Source organism: Antedon mediterranea, chromosome 4 (assembly GCF_964355755.1).
Source record: "Antedon mediterranea chromosome 4, ecAntMedi1.1, whole genome shotgun sequence".
Taxonomy (NCBI): domain Eukaryota; kingdom Metazoa; phylum Echinodermata; class Crinoidea; order Comatulida; family Antedonidae; genus Antedon; species Antedon mediterranea.
Genome location: NC_092673.1, coordinates 9,189,289 through 9,208,791, shown reverse-complemented (window position 1 = coordinate 9,208,791; position 19,503 = coordinate 9,189,289). Strand labels below are relative to the sequence as shown.

At 34.2% G+C, this 19,503-nt stretch overlaps 1 protein-coding gene across 1 annotated transcript in view; it reads left to right on the top strand.

The window, feature by feature from the left end:
* Window positions 1-19,503, top strand: part of LOC140046561 (uncharacterized) — a 204,780-nt gene that overhangs the window by 62,853 nt on the left and 122,424 nt on the right. Inside the window, exon 14 of the mRNA XM_072091256.1 lies at window positions 11,622-12,146. Coding sequence (XP_071947357.1) covers window positions 11,622-12,146 — 525 coding nt within the window. The remainder of the gene's footprint in view (window positions 1-11,621; window positions 12,147-19,503) is intronic.

The following is a 19,503-nucleotide window of genomic DNA, read 5'->3' as shown; positions in this document are numbered from 1 at the left end:
AACAAATGTTATCGTTTAAATAGTCCACGAGTCCAAGTACGATCGTTTTGCTCATTGGTAGAATGCTGCATGGGAGTGTCTTTTCCGACCATCTAGGGGTGTCATTTAACAAAATTTTCTTCGTCTCAGGCCCCACCCCAGGGGGGGGGGGGGGGGGTATGGGGGGGGGGGGGGGTGACCCAAATACTTAGTGTGCGAACCCCCCCTTGACAGATCCTGGCTACGGCCCTGTAAGTACAATCTAAACGAATTTAAAACTGTGCCACTAACCCTGGACAGGGATGATAGACTGGTCAAAAGTATGCCGTGGTCAACCGTATCACATGCACTAGAAAAATCAAACAGTGCCAGCAGAACTTTCTGTTGAGTATATAAATATATATAATAAATTTTGTCAATGCATGATCTTTTCGATAAAAGTGGCAGCACTTGCCAGTTTTTATACTATGACGTTATCCAAATTCCTTACCTTGCACTGATGAAGGGCTAGTGTTGCCCAAAAGCTCTGCTAACTTTTCTGGCTGTTTTAGCTTTTCGCTTTTTTTTTGTTTCTCCATTGAGATCCAGCCACTGATACCCACAGCATTGTCATTTTTTCAGTAATTTGCCTTTGGATTAATATATATAATAAATGTTATATTGTTAGTTGCGTGTGTTTTACCAGTCCCTCTGTTTTACTGGCAGAAAAAGTAGGCTAGTGTATCGTATATTTCGGTGTATAAGTCGCACTTTTGACACGCAAATTTGACATCTAATTTAAGGGTGCGTCTAGTTTTCAAGGCATTTTAGCGTGATGTTATACTAAATATGATGAAAAGATTTGTTCATTATGAGGCTGTTGTCCTTATTATGAGATGGTTACCGAAATATACGGTAACCGTCACAAAAAGTTGTATACTTCCCAGATACATCCTCACTTATGGCAGCACCCTACCACATGGACAATATTACTGTTACAGGGAAAATCGCGGATTACTCATTCTTGTGATATATATTCTTTGGTAATGGTTTATCAAAATTGTCTGTATATGAAAAGTAATTATTTTTAGGGGTTTTTTTTTTACTGATTGATCAATCAAACAAGAAACGTTGTAGAGAAGAATCTATAATAATAACAAATAATATCTGTGAACGATTGACAGAAATACTCTATTTAATGATATTTTTATCAAGAGCTTTATTTTTTATGACCACAAATATACCCCATAGAATACCATATGATATGTTTTGGTCTACAATGATGATTCTTTTGCGATTTTGTGTTTTTAATTTCTTTGAAGTACAAATTAGTATAAATACATCTGGGCTAATATTGCAAATATTGACTTGGATGAAGGGCACAATTCAAAATATAGCCAAAGGTGATTTAGAGATATTATATCCCAAGATATATCATGGCTAATAACCAAATCAGATGTTTGGCTTATTTAGAAAAAATATATAAAATATAATATTCGATCAATTCAAAGCTTTGCTCCAACAAGTAACCCAGATATGAAATTATTAACCCAAAGATGTATATTGAAATGACCAGAATTTACAATGAAGAAACATTATACCTAATATTGATTGATTAAAAGTCAGTGCATATATTAAGCAGGTCATTGCTCTAATAATCAATTTAGTGTCCATGGTTGATATAATATTCTATTATCAAAGTTATGGTATAACTGGACTATGTTACATTATGATTTCTACTAATTATACAGACATTTCAATTTGTAAGTTAGGTCTGAGGACTGATTGGTTGTTTTATATAATAATCTATAATTGCACAAATGAGAATATAAACATATATTTTACATTTTTTACATATTTATTTTGTATGATCTCTGGAAAAGGTAATTTGAATAAATACTTGATTTAAATATGAGCAATACTATGTGTATGTATTATGTGTTATTTTAACTGTTGTTTGAGAATTTCCTTTCACTGTTGAATAGTGTTCATCCGCTTCTAAAAAGGGAAGGTTATTTATTTACATACATTTCAACATAGCAGCTGTTCATTTTAAGGACTATACAATACAAGTTTTTTAAAAAATCACAGAAATATTAATATAACCTTGTTGTATGATCCAGCAAATTCTCAAGAAGTTTGATATTGACTGTGTAATTTGCTTGTGGCAACTCTCGTTTGGTAATAAATGAATAAAATTCATCAACTGGGACTCGCAAAGATTAGCCCACATCATCATGAGACAACGACTCAATTCGCTTGAAGGAATAATTCAACTAAACTATTTAATCTATGCATACATAGTGCCCTTATTTTGATATTCACCCTCTATAGATGCGACAAAAGACAGTTTGTGATTGGTCAATACTCACGGGCGTAACTAACCTGGTATGTGCGCGCACTAAACATCCGATAATTCGGCTCAAAGACAAATTATTTTTAGTAATTATTCGGCCTACTAGTACTTATTAGTTTTATTATTAGTGTAGAATTATTGATAGAAATTCTTCTGTTAATTTACAAGGCCTACGCCTAAGTGAATATTTTATTACCAAGGAACATTATTTAGTAATTATCTGTATATTATGGATGCCTAACTCGGCAGGCTTATTTAAATAAGGAGGCCTAGCTACCTGACCAAGCAGATATTCTACTGGTTGTTGGCGTTTTAACATAACAGATATCACCTTTTATATCGGTAAAATATAAAATTTGACATTCCCTCGGGAATGATATTTTGCTCTTGAGAATATATATTTCCCTCAGGCAAAATATAAGATCAATCACTCTCCCTATGTTTTGAAGTTCAGTAAGTTTTACAAGATCTTAATTATAACCTAAGGGGTAGTTGTCCTAGGAGGGTAGTTGTCCTAGGAGGGTAGTTGTCCTAGGGGGTAGTTGTCCTAGGAGGGTAGTTGTCCTAGTAGGGTAGTTGTCCTAGGGGGTAGTTGTCCTAGAGGGTAGTTGTCCTAGAGGGTAGTTGTCCTAGAGGGTAGTTGTCCTAGGGGGGTAGTTGTCCTAGGGGGGTAGTTGTCCTAGGGGGGTAGTTGTCCTAGGGGGGTAGTTGTCCTAGGGGGGTAGTTGTCCTAGGGGGGTAGTTGTCCTAGGGGGGTAGTTGTCCTAGGGGGTAGTTGTCCGGGTGGGAGTTTTCCTAAGGGGGTAGTTGTCCTAGGGGTAGTTGTCCTAGGGGGTAGTTGTCCTAGGGGGTAGTTGTCCTAGGGGGTAGTTGTCCGGGTGGGAGTTTTCCTAAGGGGGTAGTTGTCCTAAGGGGGTAGTTGTCCTAGAGGGTAGTTGTCCTAGAGGGTAGTTAGTTGTCCGGGTGGTAATTGTCCAGGGGGTAGTTGTCCGGATACGCTCTATAATATCTCTCTATGAAATGTTTCCCCTTTATCTTATTAGGGGTGTCCTAAAGAGGTGTTTATAGTGGGCAGCAAATCAATTTAATCTTATTTTATTCTCAAATTGTCAATAAACATGTTTTCAACCAGTATTAACATTGATAGGCCTACAAAGTATTTTGGTTCAATGACTATCCAGGTTTTTCACTATTATTATGTAAATGATTGAAAAAATTCCTTGTGTTGTTTGAAATAACACACTTAGCCCCCTCTACTTTCTTAGTTCATACAATACAATGGAGTAATATTCTTTAAACTAGCTGATTTTTAGCTATTACAATTGCTTTATAAGATGTGAAAAGATATGAACACTAGAGTAAATTAAAATGTTTTACCGTAACAAAAAAAATTATTATTTTATCATTATCAATCTATTATAATATTCTCACTTTTTAGGAATCACACTGCACATATTGTTTTACTATGCTTATCTGGCATGCAAAATATAACACTCTACCATTTAAAATATAACACTCTACCATTTCATTAAAGACACTAGACCTACGTTTTTCGGACTAATAAGGGGGTAGTTGTCCTAGAGGGTAGTTGTCCTAGGGGGTAGTTGTCCGGGTGGGAGTTTTCCTAAGGGGGTAGTTGTCCTAGAGGGTAGTTGTCCTAGAGGGTAGTTGTCCTAGGGGGTAATTGTCCGGGTGGTAGTTGTCCTAGGGAGGTCATTGTCCGGGTGGTAGTCGTCCGGGTGGTAATTGTCCAGGCGGTAGTTGTCCGGATATCTCTCTATGAAATGTTTCCTCTTTATCTTATTAGGGGTGTCCCAAAGAGGTGTTTATGAAAATTATAGTGGGCAGCAAATCAATTTAATCTTATTTTATTCTCAAATTGTCAATAAACATGTTTTCAACCAGTATTAGTATTAGTATTAGTATTAAGTAATTTGGTTCAATGACTATCCAGGTTTTTCACTATTATTATGTAAATGGTTGAACAAAATTCCTTGTGTTGTTTGAAGTAACACACTTAGCCCCCTCTACTTTATTAGTTCATACAATACAATGGAGTAATGTTCTTTAAACTAGCTGATTTTTAGCTATTATTGTGTATCAATTGCTTTATAGGATGTGAAAAGATTATGAACACTAGAGTAATGTCGTACGTGAGACCATGCCCGGATTAATTTGGAAGTTTTTTCCCCGGGTATCAAGCGTGCGAGGCTTGGCTCAAATGAATGCAATATCAAGACCAACAGAAAGACAACAAGTTGTTGATTGCCGTTACCATACCATTTATTGTGTACGAATCAACGTTACTCAGAAAATAAAGTGAACAAAGGAAAAAGCCCTGCAAATACAAACAAGCGTTACATAATTTCAATAACAATCAGTTTATAACTTCACTTTACCACTGTATTACCACTATACTTAAACACACTGTGTACAAACTGGTTATCATTAAGAACAATACAATCAATTAAACGTCATTACAAATGATTAATACCTGAATCAAGTTGAATGATGTATTTACTAACTAAGAACGAAAGATCGTACAGCAATCAACCATTTCTATATAAATTGAAGTAAAGATTTGATGCATTTTCATATAATAAATTAACAGGCAATGATCCGTCTATCGTGTAATATAATTCTTTTTACTACTTACAATGGTAACTTCAACAACGGCTTAATAATATATATACAACACGGTAACGAAAATCACATCTTCCTGTGTTTGCAACAAAAGCTTTTCTGACGCGCAGACAGAAAAACCAGGTAGTTAACCAAAACATCACCTATATGCAAATGCACCGAACACAATGCTCGCAAAACAACTAGCAGCAAGACACTTACATGCAAATACGCAGAACTCACACAAACAACAACTGATCCATGGCAGTAAATTAAAATAAATGTTTTACCGTAACAAAAAAAATTATTATTTTATCATTATCAATCTATTATAATATTCTCACTTTTTAGGAATCACACTGCACATATTGTTTTACTATGCTTCTGGCATGCAAAATATAACACTCTACCATTTCATTAAAGACACTAGACCTACGTTTTTTGGACTAATGAGTTGATTTTAATTATTTAAGCGGCCATGCATTGTGCGCAGATTGATGTTTCATATTGTGAAACATATAAATGAACCGTAACTTTTCAGTGAAAATACCAGGTCTTCCCCAATTTGTATTAACAGATTATGCCAAAAAAGGAAAGACAATTAATTCAGCAACGAGATAACATCAGGCTAGGCCTATAGCTAGTGTACAATCTTTGTACGTTACCGCTCTTTACCAGCTAGGCCTACAAAACTAAGCCTAACTAAGATAGGCCTAGAAACATCTACGAGAGAACATTTGATGCGAGCTACTTAGGTAGTACATACATTGTTTTTCTCTTTTTATCATAATTAACCTTAGAATGCACATTTCAGACAAGAAATGACCTCGTTTACAAGATACAGAGTTCTGTAATAAAAAAGCTAATACAAACCCCTTTAATTTGTTTGTAGTTGAAAAATAATGGTTAGGTTATCTGCATATCAAGCATTTCTCATTCCTCATCTTTATCTCTTCTAAATTAATTAATTTTCCATATATCACTGGGAGGTTGACATTTTTTCTGTGCCTGTATATATGTCACTAAATAAATAAATTTTCAAACGAGGATGACCTTCTTCTGACCTTCAAGAAATTTGCCGTTTAGAGTCGGTTCCTTCATGGATTAAGGAATAGAAGGATATGCATCAGTTTGAGATCAAAGCTTCCACAATGTTACAAAATAAACACAGTTTAATTTACCAATGAAACGGTTGTATGCCTAATATATTGTTAACTACACATGAGCAACAACCTAAACCTTGTTGGCTATGCACTCATGATGGCATGATTATTTTTTCATATTTTTAGCGCTAGCTGCTATGGCGACGAACAAAACTTTATGGAACAAATTTAATTATAACTTTTCTGAATTCGAATTAAACGATCTCCCAGAAAAGTTTATTAATAATGTAATTACAAGATTAAATACAAATTGTTTGTAAATTGTAGTTTGGGTTTAAAAAAACATTCATTTTTCCAAAATGTTTGTAATCTGGCGTGATTGATCTACGTGAATGTTTTTATGACCTTAAAGTAGCATTTTATAACCTGTAGTAGCCCCATATCTTAGACAACAACTAGTTGCCTACATGCAATATTACAAAATCAGCAAGGATACTAGGCCTAGTAAACCCTATATGATTAGCCGAAATTGATATAGGTAGGCCTATTGGTAGGCTATCTTAAGTGTAGTAGCTACAACGTGTAATCATGATCTACTGTATATACTCACCTTTGTCTACTTCTTGTGGAAATAATAATAATAATAATAATAATGGACAAGGTACTTTTATTCATTAATCCATGCTTCGTTTGTTTATGGTTTGCCTTGCGTCTACTTTTCAAAACGAGCGCTAGAGTAGTAGCAACTAGCCAGCCAATCTCGCAGTTTTTTTTTGATTAGGACCGGTGAATGGCTGTGATGTGGATGACGTAACTACTAGCCAATCACCAGGCACTACAACTTAAATATAATCACATAATTAAGGAGATTCATGAAGAAACTACAGCTTAGCCATATATTAAAAACATGTTTGTTGTACTGTATACCACAGCAGACGGTAACAACATACATGGTCAAATGCATAATTTAATATTAATTTTAATGCAATTTTTAATTTCAGGAGGTTGCAGAACAATATGATACTTCAAATATAAAAATTGCATATTTTATTAATATTATCAACTACTTAAAATTTTGGTCGTAAGAAAGTGAACTTTTCTTAGTCTAATTGTGATGAAATTAAAACAAATTGCTCATCAATATCTTTCAGCACAGACATGTCAATAGAAAAATCAGACTGCGCATACTATTTCTACATGGCTACGTTTTGTTCTAAAAAAATGTAACAGTTGATTCGCAGCGTCCTATAGAGCGCCGCGGTTAGAGACACAGAGTTCAAATTGTTTGATTGGCAGCATGGCTTTAGTATAGGCAAACTAGTTGGAAAATCATTTGATATCACCGTTGATGCACATTCTTCTATTCCTTAATCCATGGTTACTTTCACCTTGTGTGGTGTGTTCTTAGTGCATTTCTAGAGTTTTAAACTGCGATGTTTATGCCCAGTGTTTAATTTAATCATATAAACAATAATACATATTATTAACACCTAAATAGATTCGGTGAATATGGAATTTTGTTTTCACTCGAGCTTCGAATCTTGAAAATACAATTTCGTCTTTCACCTCGTTAATTTGTACCATCGCACTCATAAACATTATTTGTAATAATACATGAACCCATGAAATGAAATCCAGTATTTAAATCACGTCAATATTCAATGTTAAAAAAAAAATCAACTTTATTAATCTTGTTATGCATTGACAGCAGCATCATTGTTACATCATTTCATATCATAATACAACTTGCATTTGTTTATTTATTTTTGTGATGTTTGTTTGTTTACCTACATTGTCCCCACAAACAGCACACTTCGATTGGGAGCCACTGATTGGATTAATTGTTTGGCCTACATTTTTCATTACTGGGGAACATAATAGAACATTTGATGATTTTATCGTTATTCAACGTATATGTATAGTGTAATTTCATGAATAATTTAGCATAAAGTCAAGTTGGCGGTGGCATATTACCCAAGGCAATTGCATATTGGCTGACGTAAATACCAGAGGCATGCCAATCTGTATGTGATATTACTAAACTTTTAATTGGACTATTCATTGCATTTACAGAGCAATATTGACCCCCATACATGTTAAGAATTGATTGCATATTCTTAGAATATTGCTAATTAATATTTTAGTACAATGTAGGAGCTTGATATCATACTTATTGTCAGATAAAGATTAGCACCAATGTACAATGGAATTGGTAGTATATAATGGAATATTTAAAGGACAAATTTTCAGAGAACCATATTTTGACAACGTATTAGAGATGTACATATGATTTCAGAACAATTGCGAGATTTATGATATCGCCGCGCGCTTTTGCCGTAAATTGCTGTGACGTCACGTGTGCTTAGAAAAATCTACCTTTCACTGTTTTTAACATACAAGAGATGGCTAATTTTACCTGCATTAGGCTTAATTTTGCCAAAATGGTTAGTTATTTTGAAGAAATAATATCCAGATGGACAAAAGAAACAATAAAAAAATTCAAATATTTTTTATGATTTATTTAAAAAGTGTATTTAAATTTTGGAATTCATCACATGAAATTTTACACTGGGTAGCTTAATTTAATGTTCTGTACGTAGTGTACAAATAATATTTCATAAGTTGAAAATAGAGCAATACATTTTTCATCGAATGAAATATATTCTCCATTCAATGACTACAAAACAGTCATTTTTATTCAAGTTATCCACCGTAAATCATTGATGAATGCTAGGCCAGGAAGCTGGGACATAGGCAGTACTCCAACTTTAGATGCTGAGTACAACAGTTATAGACGGCATGCACAACAAGTTAATTTCCCAACGCGATCAGTCAACAATGTCGCATGCTAACAATTCTCAAAATATTTACAGAAAGCTGAACATGCGTTACAGCGTTGTAATTATCACAGTTAGATATCACTTTTTCGTAGGATAGAGCTAATTCCAAATGAAATGTGATGCGTAATTGACCAAATTGTAAGAATACAATCATTTTTTTTTTTATTTACTCATGTCGAATTTCAATAACCCATTAGTAGTGATGTCATTGGGATTATAAAGGTTATTGTTATTTTTAATCCTGAACCTTTTCATGTTATAAAGTGTCTGAGACATTTTGCCTATACTCTAGTATAATAATTTATTTGGAAAACGCTTTTTGAACAGCGGCACACATAATAATGGTGCATCCTTAAAACAATTAAACATACAAGTAGCTAGATCAACTTTGTATGCACTTTGAGGTCCAGAGAATTTGGCCTTTTGCCACCAAGCTAAAAACGATTGTTTGACCACCCTAAACCAATTTCTGAAGTCAAATTCTCTGGACCTCAAAGTGCATACGAAAGTTGATCTAGCTACTAGAGAATAGGCAAAATGTCACAGACACTTTTTAACAAAAAATGGAACTAGAAAACCTAGATCATCAAATGTATCGTTCCATTATTATTAGAGTACACAGTATTATACGTTTTCTTACTAATAATAATAATTATTGTAACTTGTAGTAGCAGCCTACGACTTAAATCATAAAGAAATACAGTATACACCTTTTAAAATGTAGCCTTAGCATTTAGGCCTAGCTAAGCAAACTCAATTCAAGGCTCAACATGTGGGCGCTATCGCGATGTATCGAGAAGAGTAGGCCTGGTCTTACAGTACTAGACTAGAAGTGGTCAACTCGTACCCAAAATAACTCGTACCTATTCCCAACTTGGCTAACTCGTACCTCAACCAACACACCTCAATTTTAAGTCTATATTTTAACGGTAACATATGCACTGTATTTCTTTATGATTTAAGCCATAGGCCACTTCTACATGTTACAATATTAGTAAGAAAACGTACACAGTAATCAGTTTTAATAATACTCTAGTATTTCAAATGACCTACCCGCTGATTAATAATGGAACGATCCAAATGACCTACCAACCAATCAAATGATGATCTGAGTTTTCTAGATCTAGAAAAGTCAGATATCTTGAGTTTTCTAGACACCCTATTTTCAGCTATTAAAAACAATTATCATAGGAGATAGGTAATTGTTTGCGGGTATTTTTCAGCATCGACATCCATTAGACAGTGCAAATCGTTCAACCTAAATTAAATTGTCTGTTTATAACTTATTGTCAAAGGTTTTAAGTTTATCCCCCAAGGGCCCATAATTTTTTTAATTTTTTTAAATTATACTGGGAGACTAAGGGTATGTTCAGACTCACGGAGTTACGGTGGAGTTATGTAAGCAGCGTACATATTTTTGTGTCTGAACCATGCCGCGGATTAGCGTTAGGAAGCTGTTACTCCGCGCCAGTGGCGTTAATAACTCTAGCGGGAAAGGGTAGATTTCATAACGCTAATCCAGTGATGCATCAGTGATTTTAACCTTAACCAATGAAAATACACGACCACGATTAGCAGACAGCAACTACATACCCGTACCCTATGATACGACAGCGAATTAGCTATGTACAGAAAAATACAGATTTTAAAGAACAGTAAAGTTGGCGTCAGTAATATGATATTTTCATAAATTAAATCAATTAATCAGATAATTGTCCATGTAACAATTACGTTTTAAATTATTTTGAATTAAAATGCAATTCTACAAGTATTAAGAACAAATCAGTATATTTGAAGGTAAACATTATATAAATAAAAATTAAAAAAACAATGTAAACGATGTAAACTTTCATGCATTGTCATGAATGTATACATATAGTTCTATCTGCTTTGACCTGATCAGAGGGTTTTAAACGCAAGGCATTGGAATGTTGATCGTTGTGTCTGAACACCTTGGCTTTTAACGCCACGGATTACCGTACGCCTTGCGTAGATAACTCCACCGTAACTCCGTGAGTCTGAACATACCCTAAGAGATTGAAATGTTCCATTCATCGCCAAGCAATATGTTTGTATAAACATATAAAAAATTGTATTTTTTAAAAGAAAATCGGCTTGTCTTCAACATTATAATGCTGTACTCGAGCAGCTTAACCTATTTTCAGGGGTGTCTAGAAAACTCAGATCTCAGATATATCTGAGTTTTTTAGATCTAGAAAACACAGATATCTGACTTTTCTAGATCTAGAAAACTCAGATATCTGACTTTTCTAGATCTAGAAAACTCAGATATCAATATCTGAGTTTCTAGTTCCAAAATGGGCCTAGCTATGCAAACTCAATTCAAGGCTCAACGTGTGGTCGCTATCGCGATGTATCGTTACAATATTAGTAAGAAAACTTACACAGTAATCAGTTTTAATAATACTCTAGTATTTCAAATGACCTAGTTTTCTAGATCTAGAAAAGTCAGATATCTCCTAGAAAACTCAGATATTCTAGATCTAGAAAACTCAGATATATCTGAGATCTGAGTTTTCTAGACACCTTATTTTCAGCTATTAAAAACAATTATCATAGGAGATAGGTAATTATGTGCGGGTATTTTTCAGCATCGACATCCATTAGACAGTGTGGGCAAATCGTTCAACCTAAATTAAATTGTCTGTTTATAACTTCTAGCAGTGGTAAATATTTAGTTTGAGAAATAATTACCTGAAATAATTTTCTTACAATTTTTAGGGAGTTCAACATCTTCACACAGACATCAAGATTGATGGAGATGCAATGGAGAGTAATAACAATAGGGCTGGATTATTATCTTCCTCCAGTAAAGCCAACAATGGTGACCTTGTCAACAGAACCTGCACTGCAGGTTTCGTTCCCACATTTGAATCAACTAATGAATCTGGTACTCAATCAAATATGCTATCTTCCACAAACCGTTGTGAATGTGATAACATCCCTGCAGCAATGAACCAAACATCAGTGGCTTTACGTAGCAATCGTAGTTTTCCATACCTCCGTAATGCTGTTTCCTCAGCACCCAGTTCACCGATTAATAAAGTAGTTACTAATTCGCATTCAATGTTAGAACGCCAGCAGTCATCACCTACAGACATGATGCTTGCAGATGAAAATAATATGAAAAAGGGAAAAAGAAAAACAAGCATATTCAAACGTTTCTCGGGGAAGAATAAAGAAGAAGTGAGTGGGAAAACACCAAAAGAAAAGGCAACTAAAGAAAAGAAACCTGTAAATCATGCAGTAAGTTTAGCATTTTTATCATTAAAAAATGTAATCTTAAAATTATTATGGAAAGATACTTCTATAATGTTGCAGCTAGTAATCAGCTCAGTTTGTGCTTTGACCTTTCCATGTACCCATTTGGCCGAACATAAGTAAAGGACACTAGCAATGCGAAAGCATTTAGGCTCAAACTCTTGATCCTGATCTCCTAATATAATCTCTGAGCCACAAGCTCTGAATGTTATTGTTTTGAAAAATCGCAAGCATTAGGTTTTTTGTTGCAAGAGAGAAAATGTGCTTCTCATCATCACAGCCAGCTTGAGAATTTTTTCCATATGCAAGAACATTTTTGTTTTTGTACAAAAAAAGCTCAATATCAAAATGTAATAAACAAATGGCAATGAAACACTCATATACTATAAATGTTTTGAGGTAAGGGGATAATATATGGGTTATAAGATTTTGCAAGTCACAAAATTGTCCATGTTGCAATTGAAAATTGCTATGATATTAATTGGTTATCTGGTAATCGCTTTTTAAAAATCATTACATCAAAATGTAGTTTGAGTTGTTTGTTTACATCTAACATGCACGTTCAGCTTTCTGTAAACTTTTTTTAAAAGTTTTCCATGCGACGTTGACTGATTGTGTTCGGAAATCATTTTGTCAATGATTCTGTCAACTAGAAGGAAGGTACATAACCATAAAATATAAAGTTCAAATTAAACAAATTTAATTGTTTTTATTGGGTTAAAAGCAATACAATTTGTGTGAGGTGTTAATGCGAGACCCCTGCAGGGAAGGCTAGGTCTATGCTGTACACCAGGGCTATTAGAGATTCATGTCAGAAGTGCCCCATTAGGCCATTAGATAAAGTAGTAGCTCAAAAGTAGCCTCTCTACTCGAACACAAATAAGATCACAAATAAGATAGTTTAACAAGAAAATTTTAATCATGTATTTTACCGTCATTTTTACATTTTAATTAACATCCTATCTAAAATTTTAATGAAAACAAATATGGTTAATACTGAATTCAAGCATCTTATTATGTAGATATACCTGTATTTTAAATAATTAAACACTGACTTTTAATTGTCACAAATGCACTTATATGTATATAATATATTCACCAATGAGAATTTAAATAAACGTGAGATGAACTCACACAGGACAACAAAAAAAGTAGTAGCTCAAAAGATGCATAGAAAATGGATTTCGTTCTCACCTCTTGGATCTACATTTTGAAAGTTGATATTGTGAAATGAATATGTTACCCACACTATATCAAAAGTTGTCCATGAAATATTCAGACAATTTTGAGCAGTGGCCTCTTAAAGGCCAATATCGGTAAAAGTTCAAATGCTATTATCTTTTCTCTGTGAGTGTAGTCTAGTATTTCGTATGTGAGAAAAACTGAAAAAAAACCCCTGAAAAATTACAATTATTTAGTTCTAATTGCACTTTTCAAAAGTTTTAAGACACAATACCTTCGTAACTAATTGACATACCCTATTTATATTTTTTCTCCAACTATTTGAGAGGGTTGTTAAATAGCATATAAAGTTCTGACTTGTAAGCTTTAGAGAGTTTTGATGTCGTTTTTTGAGCAGTTATATCTTGACAAGCAACTTGCACTATGTATTTATATTCATGCAATGGGTATTTAAAGATTTTTTTTTTTTTTGACAAAAATTAAATAGATTTTAAAAACACGTATCGTTTCGACGGTCATCAATCACCGATGGTTTGCACATTTTCATAGTGAAAATAGTACGTCGGAGCACATCGTCAGCTTGATCGCATTCCACCAAGCATAATATGTACGTCGACATCCTTTGTGTACTATCAATCTCTAGCGTTATTAACGATCATTCACAGTTAAGTGTAAAAGGAGCAAGTTGATAAAGCCACGTGGTGAGCTTGGTCGCGTTCCACTAAGCAGGTCGGCATCCTTTGTGATCGTCACTCCCGTATTGTAGAGTAGCGGTACCTCCGACGATCAATAGAGTTGATGAAGCCACATGGTCAGTGCTACTATTACGCGCCCATTTATTAAGTACAATAAAAACAAATGATAGGACTGTATAGTGCCTATGAAAATTATCCCGTTAGGCCTATATTTTAACAATGCTGCAGAATTTCATGACCCTTGTTGTTTTATTTGCTTTTCCGTCGATGATTCTCATAAACAAATCGCGATGACAAAATAGGTGTTTTGTTTTTTTCAAATCACTAAATATAATGTAATGATGATTGAGCTGGACCGCTAATTTTTAAACGATCGTTTAAACCAGGTCGTTGAATATGCCGTGATTTTAATTGTCAAAAACATGAACGTCAGTGGATGTCTCGGAGTTTTGATAAATCTCGCGTCGCATGTGTTACGTGGTGGTGGAAAACACTCTCAGCAAGTTTGCTTCATTAATATGTATGAGACTCTGTGACGACCCGCTTTAACGTGATGTCATTTTACTTTAGCTGCATGCGAAGAAGTAGTCACCGCGATCGACCCGGCGCGCGTGTAAGAAAATAATACCGGCCTAGGCTAGGATAAGTTTATAAAAGCTGAAAAACATCGTCGCGTTGTAAAAATTTAGATTTAAAGTACAGGCAAGTTGTTAGCTTGCTTTTGGTACCCCCCGTGGTACCCTAGGTAAGTATCAGCTGCATGTTCCACATGTCGTAATTTGCGAGCTTTAGAGTGTTTGGTAAATGACATTATGAGATGTTTGTAAATCGTTTTAAACGACTTACAATGCGCTAGAACGCCAAAATTTCCAGGGACCGTCGGCCCCCCTGGCCCCCAGCCAATGTTTGCTCGCTTCGCTCGCAAAGCTATACGCCACCTCTATTTCAATATCCTGGATCCGCCCCTGTTGTGTATACTCGACTCAAAGCACACAAAGCCCCTTGTTTTCCTGCTATCCTTTTTCAGTTCAACTACCTGAGAGGGTTGATAAACAAATTTGTCAAACCAGCTTGATGTTTTTTTTATAGGAAGATGTACCAGCTGAGAATTTGGAAATTTTATAGATAATTTTGATGTTTTATTTGTTTTTGAGCAATATAGGCCTACAAGATTTCTTGGAAAGTTACTTGCCATAATAATGATATGTATACTCATGCTCCGTCTACTACTCGATCTCCCACTACACATCTCTCTCCTCACCACTTTTCCAGTGCTAAGACTCTCCCCTTCCATGAACGATACCTCTTTCAGCTGGCATGTCTTTCTTTTAAAGCTCTATATCACTCTGCTCCACTTACTATCTGTCAGCTTTTAACTAAAGGAGATCTTCTTGTCCCTCGTCCTTACCTTGAAATCTTTAAACTTTCTTTTAGTTTCAATGCTCCTTCTTTCTTTAATTCTCTACCTTTAAGCATTCGTAACTCTTACAATTTCTTCTCCTTTAAATCTCTTTTGTAAAAACACCTGTTTCTCTCTCTCTCTCTCTGATTTTATTTCTTTTTATCCTTCTTTCATTGTTGGCCTACTGTATATTTATATATATATTTAATTTTTTCATCTTTGTTAATTTTGTGTTTTTATAGTTTATTTTGTATTTTTTGCTTGTATTGTTTGAGGGTCCCTAATGATCAGCTGATGCTGGATGGACCACCCTCATAAAATATTGTTGAAATAAAATTTAAAAAAAAAATAAAAAATGCAATGGGTATTCTAGTGGGTTAGTGACACCCCTGTAAAAGTTTCAACACAAACAAAATGCTTATGAAATAACTTATTTTTTGTAACTTAAATATTGCATTTTTACTGTTATTATATCAATAACATGAATGTAATTCATTGTGGAGATATGTATAGATATTATATACACAATATACTTGTGCACATCTTCTCTAGCTACGCCATACCAACATAATTAGTAGTCAAGTAGAAAGTTGTCAATTTTCAGGCGCTGCAGGGCCAAGTACAATGGAAAAGCAAATAATTAACTACATAGTAATAATTACATAGGAACATTGTACTATTAGAGTATCCTTATTTGAAAACTGATACATGTATACAGTATACATACTGGTAGGTAGGTACAATTAAATATTGTTCTGTTGGAGAAAATTGTGATCAACAGATTCAGCAACATTTGCAGTAAGTACTGCCGTGTGTGTGAGTTGTGTTGTTTTGGGGATTCCCCAACAGTAACCAGAGCATGATTGATAAAATACGATCACATCGTACAGTTTTTAAGATGTTGCGGATAATGTAAAGTTTTCCCCGACCAAATTACTCATGCTGTGTATATTAAAATAATACCAAAATAAAACAGTAATTTCTCAAAATTGACCATCACAATTATGGAGAACTTGTGTTGTTATTTATAAATTATTATTTTAAATTTGTAAAGAAATTGTAGATCCATGACATTGGAACTAGATGAAATGTTAGAATTTACTGCTTATAGCCTACACATGAGACAGGGGAGGGAGAAAGATGCTATGCTAGCTAGGCACATATTCACCCAAATCAATACACCCATAGTAGCATACTACTACTGCTATTAATACTATCTAGGTACTGTAGATCTAGGCTAGCCCTAATCTACTAATAGCCCAATAGTTAGTAGTAGTAGTAGTAGGTGTGTCTTTTGCCAGCCTTCATGCAAGGGTGCATAACTAATAAAACAACTGTCATCTGTTTATGATTTTATGCTGTAGCAAACATAGTATCTCATCCTCCTCTAGCCTGCTTGGTGCAGAACAGTTAATATACACATTTGCAGGAAAAAGTAAAGGAAAATTAGTTTGAACGTTTTTCTGATAAAGTATACCATATAAAATGTCAGAAAAAAATCCCCATCCCAGAGTCTTGTGCAAAATTGTTTAGGGTACTTTTAAATTTTGGCCTATATAACACACACAAATGCCTATTAACACACACAAATAGGGGATAGGGAAAACAAATTTACTGTTTTTTAGTTATCCGCTTGGTATACCAAGCGGATAACTCCTTGTTATTGTACGAGATCAACATTTTTGGTTATCCGCAACTTGTAAAGTTGCGGATAACCCTTGTTATTGTAAATATCTTTTTTTTTCATCTTTATTAGTTATCCGCTTAGTAGCGGATAACTCCTTGTAATCGTCCTGTTACTTTTTTTTTTTTTTTTTTTTTTTTTTTTTAGTTATCCGCTTAGTAGCGGATAACTCCTTGTAACTGTATGAAATCATCTTTTTTTTTTTTTTCTGTATTATTCTTTCTTTCTGTCAATTTTGTGTCTCGCGTATCTCAAAAACTTGTAAACAAAACATTTTATAACTTTGTCAACATGTGGGCATTCACGTGAAATTGTGCACCTCCTATTGTGAATGACGTCAGAATTGCGCAACGTGATTTACGCGCGTTTTAACGAATTTCGCGTATTTAACATAGATCGAAAACCATATAGCAATTTAAATTGAAACTTAACAAAAGTTTAATTTATATCTTGCGCTAACTGACTGTGGGGAAAAAATGGCATGTTTCACACGAAGTTACGCGCGCACGCGCGTTTAAAATTTCAAAATGCGAAAAATCAATTTCTAATCAACTTTCTACGCGTTTCATGACATTTTGAGCATGTCAAAAATTCCCACGTGCGCGCATTTTTTTGCGCGCGGTGGCCACGTACCGTGAAAAACATCTTTTTTTGTATGAATTATGTTTTTCCAGCCTTCTAGAGTAATTTTACCATTTTAAAACCATTTTTGACTTAAAATTACGTCATACGAGCACGTCGAATTGGAAAATTTTCGCGCGTTTTTGATGAAAAAGTTCCAAAATTCATGAAAATTATGCCTTTTTTTAAACAGTCATAGATTCTAAACTATGAGGTGAACTTTTTTTTTAATTACATATTCTGGAAGTTAATGAGTTGTAGATATCGGATGATGGATCAATATGGCTAACCGGACATTGTGACGTCATCGTATGGCCACACGAATGCAAAATATAGGAATTTTTTCTCTTCGTTATTGCTCATCACATTCAATGGAGCGCATCACGCTTATCCGTATTTCATTTTCTGCAAGATTTTAATACTGTCTAGGTCAATCAACTATCTTTCCAATGAGTTAAAAATATTTAAATTTTTATGACGTCATCATGTCTAAAAATGTAAATAACGTGGGTCACTTATTTTCATCTTTACAGTAAATTTCAATCTGTTATAGCTCGTAAGAATAAAAAGTGATAATCATGATTAAAACGTTTTCTGGAAGCTATTGGATTGTAGATACGAATTCATGTGAAAATTTTGCTAATCAGATGTTATGACGTCATCATATGGCCAGTTAACTAAAAAATGTCGTATTTTCACCTTTTGCGTCATAGTTTATCACATTTAAAAGAGCGCGCATCTATATTTTACGTATTCAAATTCCTTCTACATGTTAATATGTTGTTGCTGAGATAATTTCCTTCCGAAATTGCTATCTTAGAGTTTAATTTTGATACCGTAGCCATGTTAAAAATATGAATAAATGGCGGGTCCCATAATTTCACCTATTCTGCACTGTATGTAATATGTATACATATTATACTGTTTATACTGTATAATATTACACAAAATTGACAGAATTCAGCACTAACAACATATCATATTTTTCAGGTCATAATGCCATAATCTTTTTCTGTGTGCAATATTCCAACGTATGACGTGCACGTGGCGTTTGTCGTGCGGATAACTAACTCGTCAAAGTGACGAGTTTCATGTCTAGTTTTTCTTATTTCTTTCTCCCTCATTTTTGTGTCTCACGTATCTCAAAAACTTGTAAACATAACATTTCATAACTTTGTCAACATATGGGCATTTATGTGAAGTTGTGCACCTCCTATTTTTGAATGACGTCAGAGTTGCGCAACGTGACTTACGTGCGATTTTATGATTTTTTATGATTGATCATAGACTAAAAACCAAGCATAAATTTGTTTTGACACTTTGTGAAAATTTAAGTCATATCAAGGGCAAACTTTTTGTGGATTAAAAATGCCATGTTTTACAAGACGTTACGCGCGCACGCGCATTTCTCCTCTATTTTTGTATCTCGCGTATCTCAAAAACGTGTAAACATAACATTTCATAACTTTGTCAACATATGGGCATTCACGTGAAGTTGTGCACCTCCTATTGTGAATGACGTCAGAAATGCGCAACGTGACTTACGCACGATTTTATGAATTTCGCGTATTTAACATAGATTTAAAACCATATAACAATTTAAATTGAAACTTAGCAAAAGTTTAATTTATATCATGCGCTAACTTTCTGTGGAAAAAAATTGCGTGTTTTACACAAAGTTACGCGCGCACGCGCATTTAAAATTCAAAATGCGCAAAATTAATTTTTAATCAACTTTCTACGCTGATCATGACATTT